This window comes from Somniosus microcephalus, chromosome 14 (assembly GCF_052327205.1).
Source record: "Somniosus microcephalus isolate GS21.2 chromosome 14, FLI_Smic_1.0, whole genome shotgun sequence".
Classification (NCBI taxonomy): domain Eukaryota; kingdom Metazoa; phylum Chordata; class Chondrichthyes; order Squaliformes; family Somniosidae; genus Somniosus; species Somniosus microcephalus.
Window position 1 is genome coordinate 88,209,222 of NC_141000.1, and position 18,367 is coordinate 88,227,588.

At 46.4% G+C, this 18,367-nt stretch overlaps 1 protein-coding gene across 1 annotated transcript in view; it reads left to right on the plus strand.

Moving 5' to 3' along the window:
• LOC147107670 (suppressor of tumorigenicity 14 protein homolog) overlaps positions 1-18,367 on the plus strand; it is a 157,896-nt gene that overhangs the window by 88,521 nt on the left and 51,008 nt on the right. Inside the window, exon 11 of the mRNA XM_086006894.1 lies at positions 12,695-12,828. Within this exon, the coding sequence (XP_085863020.1) occupies positions 12,695-12,828 (134 nt within the window). The remainder of the gene's footprint in view (positions 1-12,694; positions 12,829-18,367) is intronic.

Sequence of the window (18,367 nt, forward strand, 5' to 3'; positions counted from 1 at the left end):
GGGACAGGGGACAACTCTGTCTCACTGATCTCTGTATCGGAAAATACTTAGATAAAAACCCATTACATTTAACACAGCTAAATATGTTTGAATAAAAAACCCTTATCCATTGAATGAAATTTTCCTTGAAACCAAATGCTTCCAAAACCTTCAATAAAAACTCATGAGAGACCCTATCAAAGGCTTTCTCTTGATCTATCTTTAATACATAAGCCTCCCTCCCACTCTCTTCCACAAGCTCTATCGCATCTCGGATTGAGACCACAAAGTCTGCGATGTCCCGGCCTATGACTCCATAGGACTGAGAGGGCAAAACTATCTGCGGTAACACCTCCTTCAAACGATTTGCCATAACCCTCGCCAAGATCTTATAATCCACATTTAATAATGTGATGGACCTCCAATTCTTCAGATCCCGTCTATCCCCTTTATTTTTATATATGCTAAGCTTATGATACCTCTCCTCATAGATGGGGCCAGGCTTCCCTCAATTTTAATTTCCTTAAAAGCTTCTAATGGACTTAAAATCTCGAAAAATTCTTTATAAAATTCTGCACTTAGTCCATCGGACCCTGGGCTTTCCCCCCCCCCCTTCATTCCACTTATTGCTACTTTTATTTCCACTAATCCTACTTCTTTGTCACACATGCTTCTCTCATCCTCCTTTAAACCCTCTTCAATAAAAGCCGTAACCTTCTCCATTGCCAAATTGGAAATGTCTTCTTTTGTATATAACTCTTGATAAAAGCTGCTAGCCGCCTCTAAAATCTCCCCACTTTCATGAATGATCTTCTCCCCAACCTTCAACTCTTCAATTAACAATAATCTCTGTTGCAACTTCTCTTGCTCTAGAAAATATCTAGTGCATCTTTCGCCCTCCAATGCATCTCTAGCCTTTGCACGGAGAATGGCCCCCTTGCATTTTTCAGCTTGCAATAATTCCCACTCTTCCTTTAGCACCCGGAACTTAGTCTCCGCTCCCTTATCCCCTCCATCAACTGCTTTACAGACATCCGTAAACCTTTTGTTTATATTCTCTTCTCGACGCCGGTTAGCTGCCGCCCGCTTTTTCCCATAACGTACCGAAAAAACTTTTACCTCATATTTGAAATTGTCCCACCAAACTCTTCTTTCTTTCAAGAACAAAGGTTCCTTCCGAGCATTTTTTATTTTATATTTATAATCCCTTCTTTATAAGCAATTTCTTTCAGGTATTGATTGTTTAAAATCCACACCCCTGAACCGATCTTAACTCTGCTGTTCCTAATTCTAAGAACCAAAGCCGAGTGATCACTAAAAAATACTTTTTTATAATAAATCTCCATCACCTCAGAACTTAACCCTCCCCGCATTAACACAAAATCTATTCGGCTCTGTTTTAAAACATCACCCACCCAACCTGATCTGGAGAACTCCCTTTTTATGGGGTTCCAGTCCCTCCATAAGTCTCTCAAATTTAAATTTGCCATCATTTTTACAATCATCCCTCTGGAGTTATCATCCTTAAAGGTCATCTGGGCTGAAATGTCCATCCGAGATAAAAATACATTAAAATCCCCCACTATACAAGGATTTTCCACCTCTGCCGCTTCAGTGAATAACCCCCGAAAAAACTCGCGACGCTTGCAATGGTCGTTCGGTGCATAGATATTAAAGAGATCGCAATTAAATCCCTCCATTTTTACCCTTAGCCGTAAAAATCTCCCCTCAGTGTCCTTGTCCACCAAGGCAACGTTCTCTTTAATGGACGGACTCACCAAAACAGCCACCCCTCTACGGTTATTGTTTGCACAACTTGCAAACACCCCTCCCTTCCAAACCTTCTGAACTCTTTCTAGGATATCCTCATCCCAAAAGGTTTCTTGCAGACACAACAAGTCCGTACCTTTAAAACCCTGCAACAACGGCTGCAATTTCTTCTCACCCCTCAGTCCGTTCACATTCATCGAGACCAATGTAATCATGGCTCCAAAGAAGGGAAGTATGCCTGATAATCTCCCCATCATTTAATCTCTGGCCCTTCCCCCCTCACATGCTCCTGCTCAACTTTTCGGCCAGCTGTTGCTTTTTCCTGCAGCCTCTGACTCTTTTTCACCTCCCGTTTGAACCTTCCCTGCTGTTTCAGCCTCTTCCTTGCATTAAGTTTGGGCCCAGGAGCTGCCCTTTCTCCCTCCTTCTGCCCCTCACTAACCTTTCCCTTTCCACATGATGTTACCCCACCCCCCACTTCCATGTCCCTGTCCCCCTCTAATTCCTCACTCTCAAGCTCTTCTGCAACCCTCTGTGCCTGCTCCCCGTCAGATACATAATCCTGCTCCCCGTCAGATACATCATCTCCCATAGAGAGTCTTCCTGCTATCGCGGTTTCTCCAACAGTGCCGCTCCCTTCGACCTCATCTCCACCTCTGACCCTTGCTCCCTGATCCTTCTCTCTATGGGACAATGGCGCACCTATATTGTTCCCTTTTGGCGTCTTTGTCTCGCCGATCCCGTCCTGCTGCCCCTTTAAGGCTCCTGCCTCTTGCACCCTCTCCTTGTCTTGCCCCCTCCTGCTCACTGAGATATCCGACTCCCCGTCTTTCTTTGGAGTACTTACATTTACCACGCACCCCGCTCCCGCCTCCTCTCCCCCCGCGGACACCAGATTCTTTAGGGAGAGCTGAACCGTATTAAGGCCCGAGTCTGCACTCGACCCTTGCTGCCCGCTGCTGTCTTTGTTCTTTTCCACTATACTTGGTGTGTTTTCCACCATCTCCATCCTGTTCTCTGCTCTGCAATTTTCTGCCTCTTCCTGTGCTCTTTTCTCCTTCAATTTACCAGCTGTGTCCTCCGACTGCTCCGCTCCTCCGGCCGTTCCACTCAGATCTCCTGCTCCTTCTCCCATCTCCTCATCACTCATAGAGCTTCCTTCTGCCTCACACTCACAGTGGGTGGGGCCTTTGTGACACACCCCACAGCTCACCGCCTTGCAGCTCCGAGCAATATGTCCAGACTCGCCAGACAATTATAACAGTACAAGTCTGGACAGTTTCTTACAAGATGGTCGTGTCCAAGACAATAATAGCAAACCTTCACTTGGTTATCATGCAGCACTCAAAAGTACTGCACTCCTTCCATTGTCTCGAATTTCATGCTGTACGGTAATGACCTCACCCCCTCTGGGAACCACACCTTTACGTAACAGGTTCCATCTGCTACCCGTGTTCCTGGATAGTGTCTCCTCTTTATTGCTGAGCAAATTTTAATGTCCCACGACTCCAACTTTTTGATTAGCACTTCGTCCTCAATATAAACTGGCAAGTTTAAGAATGAGACCACCACCTCTTCCGAATATAGCAGAGATACCTCCAAGAACTTATCGCCCACTTTCAGACTGAGTAAAAGTCTTTCCACCTCCTCTCGGCCACTTACCGTCACCTCAAACCCAACATTCGGCTTTGGTCGGCAGGCAAAGCAGCTTCCCTCGCCACAGTCCTCATGTACCGCTTGGATAATATCCCAAGCTCGTATCTCCTTATCCTCGCACTGAACCACCACCGTGTTTTCTTTTCCAAACCTCCTGGGGTCCCGGCCCAAATCTTTGTGCCTTTTTCTTTCCCTTCCAACCACAGTTTCTTCCCTAATTAAATTCCTCTTGGGAACACTGCCCTCTGAGGGGCCCGGCACTCTGGACCCCTCAGCAGCCATCTGGCTGTTTTTGTGGGCCAAAAAGGCCCTAAAACCTGAAAACAAAAACCCCAAAACCCACCACCAACTTTTTACCAACTCACTCCAACTCCCTGCTGCAATCAGGCAACCAGTAACACCTGGTTCACTCCTAGCCCCTCCCACCTAGAGAGTGCTACCCACTGAGCCACAGCTGACACTTTTAGATTTGTAAGACATGACCTCCTTTTTATGAAGCCATGTTGGGAGTCCCTAATATGACCCTCTCTATCCAAGAATTTATATACTGCATCCCTAATGATTCCTTCAAGCATCTTACCTATTACTGATGTTAAATTAATGGGCCTATAGTTAACTGGGTCTGTCTTGTCACCTTTTTTTAAAGATGGGGACTACATTAGCCTCTTTCCAGTCTATAGGAACCATTCCAGAGTGCAGTGAGCTATTAAAAATACAGGCTAGGGACTGGCACAGCACATGCCTCATCTCCCTGAGGATCCTCGGGTGGATATCATCAGGCCCGGCTGCTCTATTTTCAAGTTCTTAATTCTTTCTAAAACAATGGCCCAGAAATTCGGGTCTCCACGGGTGAGTACGCACGGGGTACTCACCCGTAAGCCCAATGGAAGTGCCGGTTTCCTGCATGCACTGCACATGCGCGGGAAACCGGCACTTCCGTTCCCCTGAAAGAAGGGGTTCAGAGGCCGAACGCGTGCGCCGGAGAGGCTGCACATGCGCATCGAACTTACATTTTTTTTGCAAGTTTTCCCGGAAGGGTAAGCCTCCAGAAGTTAGACATATAAAAAGCAGTCGCAAGGCCTGCTTTTTACAAGGTAAGTGGTGAATTAATTAAAATTAAAACATTTTTTCCACAGGTTTATTATTTTTAAATACTTTAAAGAAAGGTAAGTTTATTTTTAGCCCCGTTAGAAAATAAAATTATTCTTTTCAAAAATTTAAATTATTGTTTAAAATAGTTATTTCATGTAATTTATAGTTTATTTAAAAAATGTGATTTAAAAAAAATTATTTGAAAATTTAGTGATGTTTTGGGGTTTATAGTATTTATAAGTTTGACAGCCCTTCCTGTCAAACTTATGAATGAAGCATTCCCTGCTCCGATTGGCTCCCCATGGCCCACGTGATCCCAGGGGACGCATCAAACTAACTGCGCCCCTGGGATATGCAAGCACTGCGCGCCGGCAGTTGGAGCAGGCCCAGGATCGGAATTCCACGGGGGCCCACAGCTCAACGGCCGGCGCGCAATGTAAGTGCAGGCCCGAATTTCTGGGCCATTATGTTCATCTATGTTAATACTAGTTTTGTTAGTAACATTATTAAATTCTAATAGTTGAGCATCATCTTCAAGGGTGAAGACCATGCAAAGTACCCATTTAATACTTCCGCCATACCCAGTGAGTCCTTTGGAACCTGTCCTTGAACACCCTTCAATGGCCCAATACGGTCTTTGATAGTTCTCTGACTCGCCACATAACTGAAAAAGCTTTTCCCATTACTTCCACAGTTGTCTAAGATCCTTTTTTCCATTAGCCTTTTCACTGATCTAATAGCAGCTTTCGTTTTCTTTAGTTGTTCCTTGTACTCAGCTCTGTTCAGTTGAGTATTAAATGTCTTTAATTTATAGAAACATTTCTATTTACACCTTATTTGTCTTTGTACATAACCAGTCAGCCACCTTGGCTTTTTCTTACCACATTTCCTTCTTTTGACTTTGGGTACATATTTGTTTTCTACGTTTTTTATCTTGTTCTTAAAAACTTTCCATTTATATTCTACATCGGTCTCATCACCACCCAGGAGGTTTTGCCAATTTACTCGTTCCAAATCATCTGCCATTTTGGTGAAGTTTGCTCTTCTGAAATCTGGTACGAGTTGCAGGTTCTCAGTACGTTTAGTTCTACTAGCCAATTGGAACCGTATAATGTTGTGGTCACCGTTGGCCAGATGTTCCCCCACATGGAGGCCTGATACAAGGTCAGGCTCACTACTAAACACTAGATCCAATATGTGATTATCCCTAGTTACTTCATTAACATGTTGAGTCAGGAAACAGTCTTGTATATTTTCGACAAATTTTTCAGCTGCACTTTCCACCACAACAGCGGGTAAACCATCGTGCCACTGAATGCCAGGAAAATTAAAATCACCCATCAGACAAAGGTGGCATTTTATATTAAAAGCATTTGCAATCTGTTTCCATAATAACTCATTATGTTCAGGTGTCTGACCCGGGGGCCTATAGCAATTACCGATAATTAATCCCTGCCCGTGAGCTTGGTCCACTTGAATCCAGATAGCCTCAGCTGTACTTGATGAGGCAATATCAAGGCTTTCTCTAGCTTTTAGATTCTCACTGATAAAAATAGCAACCCCACCTCCCCTTTGACCAACTCTATCCTTTCTGAAACCCTTGTAGCCCTTCAGGTGAATTTCTGACCCAACACTTCCATCTAGCCATATCTCAGAAATACATGTCTAATTTCTCCAACACAGCGTAGGATTGCAGTTCTAATAATTTGTTTCTAACACTCCTTGCATTTACATAAAAACAATTTAAAGGTATCTCGTATAATTTTTTAGAGTTATTTAATCTTGTATGCTTCCTACCTGGTTTATCTGCATCCATAGCATCTATGTCATTATCAATTTTCCTCTCACTATGTTCACTCCATGAAATTTGTGAGCTTCTGCATATCCTCTGCTTGACAACTGAACAATGTGAGCACAAAACACTCTGCTTCTGAGATTTTGGGCTTCCTTTCTACGGGGGAGAAATTCAACTTATCCTGGTTTCCGGCATGAAATGGCACGATCCCAACGTGCACGCAACAAAGTTGACCTGAGTGAAACTTGGTCTCGGGCTTTATTTGCATGAAGCCAGCGAGTTGCGGATGCCAATCAGGTATCCCGATTCAGCTCTCTCGTCTATGCCTTAGGAAGTTTGGTTCAGTTTGGGTTCCGCCAGGACCACTCAGCTCGAGACCTCATTACAGCCTTACTCCAAACATGGACAAAAGAGCTGAATTCCAGAGGTAAGGTGAGAGTGACTGTCCTTGACATCAAGGCAGCATTTGACCTTAAGAAGGTATTAAGGAGCCCTAGTAAAATTGAAGTCAATGGGAATCAGGGGGAAAACTCTCCACTGGCTGAAGTGATACCTAGCACAAAGGAAGACGATTGTGGTTGTTGGAGGCCAATCATCTCAGCCCCAGGACATCGCTGTAGGAGTTTCTCAGGGCAGTGTCCTAGGCCCAAACATCTTCAACTGCTTCATCAATGACCATCCCTCCATCATAAGGTCAGAAGTGGGGATGTTTGCAGATGATTGCACAGTGTTTAGTTCCATTCGCAACTCCTCAGATAATGAAGCAGTCCATGCCAGCAAGCAGTAAGACCTGGACGACATTCAGGCTTGGGCTGATAAAAAGCAAGTAAATCTACAACATGCACTGCAACAACTCACCAAGGTTTCTTCGACAGCACCTCCCAAGCCCGCGACCTCTACCACCTAGAAGGACAAGGGCAGCAGGCACATAGGAACACCATCACCTCCAAGTTCCCCTCCAAGTCGCACACCATCCTGATTGGGAAATATATCAGCATTCCTTCATCGTCACTGGGTGAAAATCATGGAACTACCTCCCTAACAGCACTGTGGGAGTACCCTCACCACACGGACTGCAGCAGTTCAGGAAGGTGGCTCACCACCACCTCCTCAAGGGCAATTAAGGATGGGCAATAAATGCTGGCCTTGCCAGTGACGCCCACATCCCATCAACGAATAAAAAACATTTTTGGCTCCGCCCGCAGGTAGGTCCTGGGGGGCGGTGGGGGGCATCCGGAGGATTTTTGTGGAGCTAGGAGGAGCACTCCTGCTTCTGTTCCTCCTCCTCCTGGCTCCATGGAAATGAAAGTACAGCCCCCACTGCTTATAACGGGCTCATTTGTGTGAACACGATTTGCCTGCTATACGTGATGGCCATTGTAATGCGGTAGCCTTATTAAAATTAAAAATCATTTCAGTTGCAGTGCCGTACATTTTTTGGAAACTTCCCAGTGGCACAGTAGGTTTTGTATACTAATAAGTTGAGCCATGCAATGGATATCTTTGACAAAGGACTATAACCCAAAGCGTGCACGCTGGCTTGCGCCCCAAACAAGTGCACAGTAAATGAGATTGTGTACTTCCAGAGATAGTAAATTCATGCTGCAGCATGTGCTAAAGATACCTGTAGCTGAAACATCAATAAAAACAAGAGAGAAATATAACAAAATATAGCCCGGTGTAATGAGATGCGAACTACTGAGTAAGCACAACTGTTTCTTCCCGAAATAAACGGAGCACTTAAGACGCTATAACGGGCAACTTTGAAATTGACGTTATTGCAAATGGCGAATGATTAGCGCTTTTTGGCCAATATTAGTGACTGCCCATTTTAAACGTGGACATTTTAAGTGGGGCGGACTGTTTTTTTTGGAGCGGCATCCAGTGATCCCTTTCAGGTCCATTGGTTAGGCCGCTTAAGACCTGGAACAATTGGGCAGAGCATGTGTGACACAAGCTCTCCCCATTTGATAACCAATTTGAGTCAGGGTCCTACAATCAGCATTAAGACCCTGATTTGTTTAGGCAGGGTACCTAATACCTGTATCAGGCTGGTGCCTTGCACATCTAGAAGTCGCCGACTTCCAGTTTAGCAGCCAGCGTACTTCCAGGGAAGATCAAGCATGGGATCTCGACCCAAAACTAATTCTCCCCCCACCCCACAGTGCTCAAAAAATATGCACGACAATGTACAAATTCTACCCCTACATTCTGTGTAACTATGGTGGCCACTATGTATGCCAGGTAATCTGCTCCTACATGTGTAACATACTGCATTAAAGACAACCTAACATCCATTCTTTGAAGCACATACGTACAGATTCAAGTGACCCTCCGTATGCTGCAAGTGCTGCAGCAGTCTTAGCACTGTACAGTGCATCTGTAACCAGCTTATTGAGGCATTCAACCAAGCTGTGCCTCCAGTCTGCACTTCCTGACATGCAATACTCTTCTGTCCCCTGAGAACCAGCATGGTCTGCCGTACCCAGTTGTGCTTCGACCCCTCATCACCTGACAATCCTTTACGTGTGCCTCTGTGGGCTCGTGCTTACAGCAAGGGTCAGTGGAATGCTGTGTGCTCTGGTAAAGTATTGTGTTCTCCAGAGCTTTGCAACACACCACTGCCTTTTCCAGAATCTGAGAATAGACAGAAGGGATACTTATCAGCACATAGGGACATTGTACTAGTGCAGTACAGTGCAGAATTATGAAAGGGTTGGATAGGGTAGACGTAGAGAAGATGTTTCCACTTGAAGGGGAGACCAGAACTAGGGGCCATAAATATAAGATAGTTACTAATAAATCACTAATAATAAATTGGATGATGCCTGTGCAACTCTAAAGCCACCCACCAAACATTGCACAGGTGCAGCTGAGATGCAAGGTTTTGTGGGATGGCTTTAAAACAAAACTGACCAGAGAGCAGCCTGTGATCCAAGTAAATTATAGCCCAGATATTTTAGATACATTCAAGAGCCCCGTTAATCCTTGCCCATGTGTGCATATTTAAGTAAAAACAGAAAATGCTGGAAATGCTCAGCAGGTCAGACAGCATCTGTGGAGAGAGAAACAGAGGGGGGAATTTTGCGGGAGGTCAACGGGTGCGATCAGTGGTGGGTCGGATGGGGAAAAAAAAATTTTGACAGCGGGTCGGGACCCCGCTGTCAAGCCACCAAGCGCCTTTCCTAAATGTCGTGTCTGTCAGTGCTGAGCAGACCTGATCTGCGGCGGCGGGGGAGGCAATTCAGGTCATTGTTAACAGAGGATTAAGAACTATTTTCAGCTCACCTTCAGAGTTTACCAGGTCGCCCACGGGGTCCACGCTGCTCGGGGATCACATCAGGTAAGTAGGGCGTGAATTGAATGGCCATGGAATCATCTCATTACTTGACAGCTGGAAATATGCTATAAAAGCTACCATCTCACAGCTGTTCACTTTCCTAGCTCAGAAGCTGTTGCTTACTACATTTGGAAGACAGATTGAGCTTTATGCAGGTTGCAAGTGTTTGGAGCAAACTCTCTATTCAGTGTTATCTCATTGGAACAACCTCTCTCACCAGTGACAGATTGCTTCTATCACCTCAAGTTCACCTGCCATCTATTACATGAGAATGGGAACAGTTTATACTGTCTCACCTTGGTCCTCAGAATCTGATCACGATCGGCCTCAATGCCAGCAGCACCAGGCACACCAGCAGCACCAACAACAACACCAGCCTTCTACGCAATCATCTGATGCTGCACAGGACACAGGGCATCAGCACCCGACCACATTGCTGCTCGGGAGGCCAGGGATGGCCTCACCATGGCCAGGTTTACTTCACTTAACGCTGTACACCCTGGCTGCCACATGATGCGTCAGGTTGGCACCACCCCACACCAACACCATAAAGCATCCCTACAATGCCCAAGCCATTCCTTTCACACTCATCACCATTGCGGGGGGTACCATTATGTCTCACCACTTACTGCAACTCACTAAGCCACTTCCAAAGGTGCACACAAAACTGTACAAGAACGCAAAGTTTTCAAAATAAAGGTTTCCAAGTTTGACACCACATTAACAGAAACTTTACATGAACATTACATAAAACACTCAAGTGCCTACCCTTGTGTATTGTTAGTTGGTATGATTGCACTAGGATGAGGGTGAGTGTGAGGGGTGGCTCGTGAGATGGGGAAGTGATAATGTACATAGAGAGGGATGGGTGGAGGTGCAAGGTAAGTTGGTGTGAGTAAGGATGTGCAGGAGTAGGGTAGGGAAGGCAGAGTGATAGGGATGTGATGAGTGGCACAGCAGGATGAGGTTGAATGTGGCTTTGTACTAACGTTTCGTGATCTACTGAGATCATTGAAAGGTTTGTGCCACTGCAGCCTGATCCTCCTGACGACATCCCTGCTTGTGCCCTCCTGTGCAATATGCAACCAGGCTGCGTTGGTCTCCTGGGGAGGTCTCTTACGCCCATTGGAAGGGAAGAGAACCTCCCTGCATATGGAGGGAGTCATGGGAGTGCCTGGGTGCAGCCGTGCACCGCTGTGCATTCTTGTCAGTGTTTGCAGCACCTCAATGCTGTACAACACTGACAGCAGAAATGTCAAAATAAATTTGCGCATGGTCCCTTTAAGGAAATCGGCTGATGACGCATCATCAAATGACGTCATCAGACCTGCTTCCTTCAATTGGCTGGCAAACGCACTGGGGGGGCTTAACAAGCCCAATCAGGGGAAAATCATTTTGGACAGCGAGGCCGGGTCCTGCCACCGACGTCGCCCGCCACAGACCCGCCGAGGTTGGTAAAATCCAGCCCAGAGTTAACGTTTCAGGTCACTGACCTTTCATCAGAACTGGAAAAAGTTAAAGATGTAATAGATTTTAAACAAGTATAGAGGCTGGGAAAGGGGGAGGGGAGGAAAGAACAAAAGGGAAGGTTTGTGATAGGGTGGAAGGCAGGAGTGATTAAATGACGAAAGGTATGATTGTACAAAGCAAAAGGAGATGGTAACGGGACAGGTAAAGAAACAAAAGATGGGTCTAGAAGAGGTGTAACTGGGAATGGCAGGATCATCAACAGCTGCCATCTGAAAAAATGGGGGCAGAGGTTATGGTCTGAAATTGTTGAACTCGATGTTGAGTCCAGAAGGCTGTAAAGTGCCTAATCGAACGATGAGGTGCTGTTCCTCGAGCTTACGTTGAGCTTCTTTGGAACAGTGGAGGAGGCCAAGGACGGAGAGGTCAGTGTGGGAGTGGAGCGGAGAATTAAAGTGACAGGCGACCGGAAGCTCAGGGTCACACTTACAGACTGAATGGAGGCATTCCACAAAGCAGTCAGCCAATCTGCGTTTGGTCTCCCCAGTATAGAGGAGACCGCATCGTGAGCAGTGAATACAGTATAATAAATTGAAAGAAGTACAAGTAAATTGCTGTTTCACCTGGAAGGAATGTTTGGGGCCCTGGACAGTGGGAAGGGAGGAGGTGAAAGGGCAGGTGTTGCATCTCCTGTTCTTGCATGGGAAGCTGCCGTGGGAAGGGGAGGGTGTGTTGGGGTGATTGAGGAGTGGACCAGGGTGTCGTGGAGGGAACGGTCCCTTTGGAATGCTGAAAGGGGAGGGAAGGGGCAGATGTGCTTGGTGGCGGGATCACGCTGGAGGTGGCAGAAATGGCGGAGGATGATCCGTTGAATGTGGAAACTGGTGGATGAAAGGTGGGGACAAGGGGAACTCTATTGTGGCTCTGGGAGGGAGGGGAAGGGGTGAGAGCAGACATGTGGGAAATGAAACGGACACGGTCAAGGGCCATATCAACCACAGTAGAGGGGAATCCTCAGTTGAGGAAAAAGGAAGACATAGCAGAAGCACTAGTATGGAAGGTGGCATCGTCAGAACAGATGCGACGGAGATGGAGAAACTGGGAGAAGGGAATGGAGTCCTTAGAGGAAGCGGGGTGGGAGGAAGTGTAGTCCTGGTAGCTGTGGGCATTAGTGGGCTTATAGTGGATGTTTGTAGATAGCCTATCCCCAGAAATTGAGTCAGAGAAGTCAAGGAAGGGAAGGGAAGAGTCAGAGATGGACCATGTGAAGGTGAGGGAAGTGTGGAAATTGGAAGCAAAGTGAATGAAATTTTCTACTTCAGGACGAGAGCAGGAAACAGCACCGATACAGTTTTCAATGTACCGGAAAAGAGGTGAGGGAGGAGACCTGAATAGGACTGTAACAAAGAATGTTCCACATATCCGACGAAAAGACAGGCATAGCGGGTTCCCATAGCAACACCTTTAATTTGGAGGTATCACTTGTAGTACTATCTGTATTGGTTAAATTATTTGTAATGATATGGTAGATTTATGAAAAACAAGTTTTTATTGTAGTTTATGGTTGCACTGACTGCTTCTGTTTCTTTATATAGGTATTGTGGTGAATACTCCAAGCCCTTGGTGGTGCCCACTGTCTCTAATATCCTAACAGTTCAGTTTCACACCGACTTTTATACCAGTAATCTTGGATTCCGTGCTGAATACACCAGCTTCGATCCTGCAGAAGGTAAGAACATTCAGCTAACTATTCAAATCATACAAAATGGTGTTTAATGCATTTTACTTTATGTTTGATACAGGCTTTGGATTTCTCAACCCCTTTTGCTAGTTATGAAATTGTGTAAAATAAATTGCAGTTCTGCAGTAAGTCAGTTATTAAACCCAGTCTTTTAATAATTCTATATTTAATTATTTGTGTTAAAATAAAAGCTTGAAAGATTGTAAATCACAAATTAAAGATGGGCAGATCATGTTTGTTTCTGGCTTGAGACACAACCTGCAACTAAATAGATGTTTCCAATTGCCCATGCCCATTAACTAACGCAAATACCACTTGAACCTCACCTTTGAGAGATTCAAGTCAGAAGACAAAACTACCACTAGGGGTTGTCAGGTGAAACAGCTATTGCCCCAATGAATATAGACACATTCGCCATCCAGACCTGTCAACTTGCCCTCTTTTAAAGTGAAATTTACTTATTTTGGTTTCGAAGTTAACCTGTTTTAATATATCTAACGTCATGAGGGGAAAAAAGGCACTCTTATTTCCCAGTGCAAAATCCAGCATTTCTACATGTTTGTTCTGCATTGTGTTTTTAGTACATTGGCACATGAGTCTTTCACTCACACACTCACTCACTCGCTAACACAGAATTAGGCACTGGAGTTAGCTGGTTATGGTTAAAACAATGACTTTTATTCAGTAATAAAAGTGGTTTTGTCATAGCCAAGTTAACACTACCAGCTACAGTGTCAAATGATCAGACTGCTTTTAAGAAATAGGCATTTTCTCACCAAACATCATAGATATATGTATACAGTATCTGTCATAAAAATGTACACTTACCTGATTTGTATTAGATAAAAAGGACGTGAAGCAGGTTACATTCTATTATAACTACACTTTTTCAATTTTAGGCACAGCTTTAAGTATTAACATTCTAGGCTTCTTTCATGGTTAGAGGTATAAGATACAATAGCCCTGATTTTAACCCTGTTCGCCCGACAAGAATGGTGCAGGTGGGGGTTAAAATGGCAGTCAGGCATAAGCTGCTGCTTCCCCGCATTGAAATGTCGGGGTCTGATGACTTCATTCGGATCCTGACGCCAATTTAACTTTGATATGCACGAATCGCGTACAGTCTCCAACTCATCAGCAAAAGCTGGCAGCAAGCAGCATTGAGCCAGAAGAGCCCCAGGTAATTATTTTTTTTTAATTTTTGAGAAGTTCCTTGTGGCCCAGGAAGAGCAGAAGTGCTTATTCTGACCCAACAAGGAAACCTTGGGCCTGCAACTTCCTTCGGCCATCGAGCAGCCCAGCCCGGATGCCCAGTGGCCATGTTGTCACTCCCACTGGTTTTGGGCAAGAGACAGATTTGAACTATTTAAATGTGGCCCAGAAGTTAAAATAGCCCAGGCATCAAACTGAGAAGTTTGTGGGTTATTCCCTCCTGCACTTTGCCCTCCCTGAGCGTGACTTGAGTTAAAGTCATGTTTTCAGCAAAAATAGTATAAATTATAATTCCTCTTTCAAATTCAGCAGCCCACACCTACAATATGAAACTAGAACACTAGGGGCTCTCCTGCTCATCTGCTGCAACTTCACCGAAGAGCCACAGAAACCCCCTGAAAATGGTGGAAACGGGGTTCACGCTGTTTTCTCAGTGTTTTCTCAACTCTTCTGCCAAAATTATGTTAGACGAGTGGAACAATCCCTTTCGGAAATTTACCCCCATTAGATTAGGGTGGTGTTTTTATAACTAGTACCAAAAGTTATAAAAATTTAGGATTAAATTAATTTCAATACTCCTTTCTTTCCCAAATATCTCTAAAATGTTACTGTTTGGCTGGAATTTTCATTACAAGGGTGGGTCGGGCGCAGACGGTCAGCGTGGCGGCTTGGGACTCTGTTCTTCTTTTCATCCCGCTCCTCAGTGCGACTTTTCCTTAATGGCGCCTATTAAGGTAGGCCTGCGTGTTACCCGACCCTGTTAAATAGTGCAGGTCTGATGACATCATCGATAACTCATTTCCAGCCGGGATATTTAAAGCAGCCTTGGTCACATTGCATTTGAAGGTTCAACTAGGAGTGTGTAGGCAATACATATCACCATCTGGTTATTGTTGAACCTTGCACAGATGGCTTCACAGAGACAGGGCTGCATTCAGGTTCTCAAGATGACTCCCGACATATTTTTGTGGAGGGAGTCAGAGCACACAGGGAGGTCCTCTTCCCTGCTGATGGGCACAAAACACCTCCCCAGGTGACTAAAACAGCCTGGCTGCAAATTGCAGAGAAGATCAACAGCAGGGATGTGGTGAGGAGCACCTGGGTGCAGTGCCGGAAGCGCTTCAGTGATCTCATGAGATCAGGACAGGTGAGTGCAAAGCCACACTCAACTTCATTCTGCTGTGCCTGTCATCACATCCCCATCACTCTGCCTTCCCAAGCCTACTCCTGCACATCATTACTCGCACCAACTTACCACCCATCTCTCTGTCTCTATCTATATACTCACATCCCCATCTGCCTAACCACCCCTCACACTCACCCTCATCCTAATGCAATCATATCAACTAACAACACATAAGGAGGCCACTTTGCATTGGTACTTTGGTATAGGCACCACACTCCCTCATAGTCACCCTCTAAAGATGTAACCTATACATTCCTTACACTCATGCCATCACTATCACTCAAACATCTCTTCTTTCCCTCCTTGCAGGAGAAGAGAGCCCACAATAAGAGGGAGAGGGAGAGAACCGGAGGTGGCCCTCCATCATTCGCCACGTTGACAGCAGCAGAGGAGATTGCCCTGGAGGTCTCAGGAGTTGCGGAGCAGCTGGTGGTGGGAGACGGAGAGAGGGGGACCTCTCAGCAACCTGGTGACAGAATTACATCTCATACAGCCACATGGCATTCAACAGTCACTCATATAGGGACTGATGTCAGCAGCCAGTGAATGTTCATCATGTGCATAAATGGTATCGTTACCCATCTTGATACGACATTTCTAAATAATCTCATTACTCTCCCACAGGTTTATCAAGAGCCCCTCCCCCCCCATTGTCCAGGTGGAAGAGGAAGACGCCTCCTCAGAGGAGCCTGCAGCCTCTGAGGGCACACCGTCACCAGACCTAAGCGCACCCAGCACCAGCGCAGATACGCACACCTTGGTGGCTTCTACGCGAGATAAAGTAGTGTTGTCACCTGGTGTCTCACAAGTCACAAGTGAGCAAAAGGAGATGGTGGCGACAGGGACGTTCCCAGCTCTGCTCAGCTGCATGCAGACGCTCAGCCTCGGGGGCCATCGAGAAAGAGGGCGATCCTGGAGATGCAGGAAGAAGTGCAGGAGGCTCTGACAGGTTTTGCGACCGTGATGTCTGCAAATGTGCAGAGAATGGAGGAGTCCACCTCCAACATGAGCACCGCCATGTGTGTCACAGGCGATGGCGATTGTAGGATCTTCCACGGAAAGGATGGTCACCTGCATGGAGCAGCTAATGCGCCACTCACAGGAGCACATGGTTTCTATGGAGAACAGATGGCAGAGGTTTATAGACCTCCTCTCTAGGAGGGATGTCAACATAGACTTGGGTCCTCATGGCCCCAGTGCTGTGCAGCAAGGTGCTCTCCAGCTCCTTGCTAGCAGGGAAGTGCGGGTGGCCCATGAGAGGGATGATGGTGAGAGGGGACATGGAAGTGTGGGGGCTCCTCTCAAAGTGCTCCCACTTCTCCCCCGTTGCCTCCCCCTCAGTCAGAGCCCCAGATGCCTCCTCGGATCGCAATGGCCAAGTCCGCCACTGCACAGTCACAGGAGGAGCATACTATGGCGGGGCCATCAGAGGCTCCAAAACCCAGAGGATGTCCACCAACAGTGTCTATGCAGTCGCAGCAGGAAAGTGAGCAGGCTGCCTTGACCTCTACTGAAGCCACATGGGTTGCACCTCGTAGAAGCACATGTAAACGAAAAATGACACAGAAGTAGATAAACAAGGGTAAGCCCAAGGATGCTTGAAGAACTGTTTCTGTTAAGGTTCCGTTACTCTTATGTCACATACAAATCTAGTTAGTTTCACCACTTTGTGGTCATGCCCATTTTTGTCTGCTACTTTGGAAGTGGCTTAGTGAGTTGGAGTGAATGGTGAGACATAATATTAGCTCCAGCAGTGGGGATCAGTGTGAAAGGAATGGCTTGGTCATTGTAGGGATGCTTTATGGTGTTGTTGGGGTGGTGTGGGGGTGGGCGGGGACCTGACACAGCACGTGGCAGCCATATGGGTGTAATGCAGGAAGTTAAGTAAATCTGGCCATGACAATGTGCTCGGGTGCTGCTGGCATCTGGACCTCAGGTTCCTCCTGCTCGTCCTCGTCTTCCAGCTAATGCTAATCCTCCACCTCCTTCTCCTCATCCGAAGAGGTTGTGCGCTCTGCGCCTTACTCCTCATGCAATGCTAATCCTCATTGCTGCGCTATGTTGTGCAGCACACAGCAGACAACCATGATTCTAGAGACCCTAGCTGGTGCGTACTGAAAGGCTCCTTCATCTGTCAAGGCACCTGAAGCGCATTTTCAGCCTATTGTCTGCTCTATGACACATCTGGCTTTCATTATATCTCTCCTTGGCCTCAGTACCTGGCCTCCTCAAGGGTGTCATGAGCCACGTCATCAGTGGATAGCCCTTGTCTCCAACAGCCTGCTGGTAAGTGTGTTTGGCGGTGCGAAGAGCTGAGGAAGGGTGGACTGGCGCAGGACAAAAGAGTCATGGCAGCTGCCAGTTAATTTGGTGCACACATTCATGCTCATCTTTTTAAGGTTGCAGACAAGCTGTACATTGAGGAAGTGGAAGCCCTTGCAGTTGACAAAGACTCCTGGGTGATGATGGGGTGCCCTGATGGCCACATGTGAGCAGTCGATGACGCCCTGCACCAGTGGGAAGCTAGCCAGAGCAGCAAAGCCGAGCGCCCGCTCAGTCACATTGGCTTCATCAGTGACAAAGTTGAAATAATTGGGTGACTTGTCAAACATGGCATCGGTGACCTGTGTAATGCATCTGTGGCTGGCCGACTGCGAGATCTCACAAATGTCTGATGCAGATCCCTGTAAGGATCCTGAGGTGAAGAAGTTGAGGGCGCTGGTGACCTTGACAGCCACTGGTAAGGCATGTCCACCAGGTCCTCTGCGCTGCAGGTCTGGTTCCAGTAAGCTGCAAATACCAGCGACGACCTGGCGCGAAAGTCTGAGCTTCCTTTGGCACTGCTGCTCAGTCATGCTGAGGAAGCTCATCTTCTGTCTGTATATCCTGCGTTGGGGGTATCAGCTCTGGCGCAGTGCAGCCCTGCACTGATGCCCATGTTCTGTGGAGCATCAGATAATTGGGGAGAAGATTGTTGGTGCTGTTGCTGCTGGTGTGCCTGCTGCTGCTGGTGTTGGGGCTGATCTTGGTCCAATTCTGGACAGTATAAATGGCACCCATGCTGATGTAATAGATGGCAGGCCAAGTAGAGATCAGAGGACCAATCTGTCAGTGGTGTGATAGGTAGTA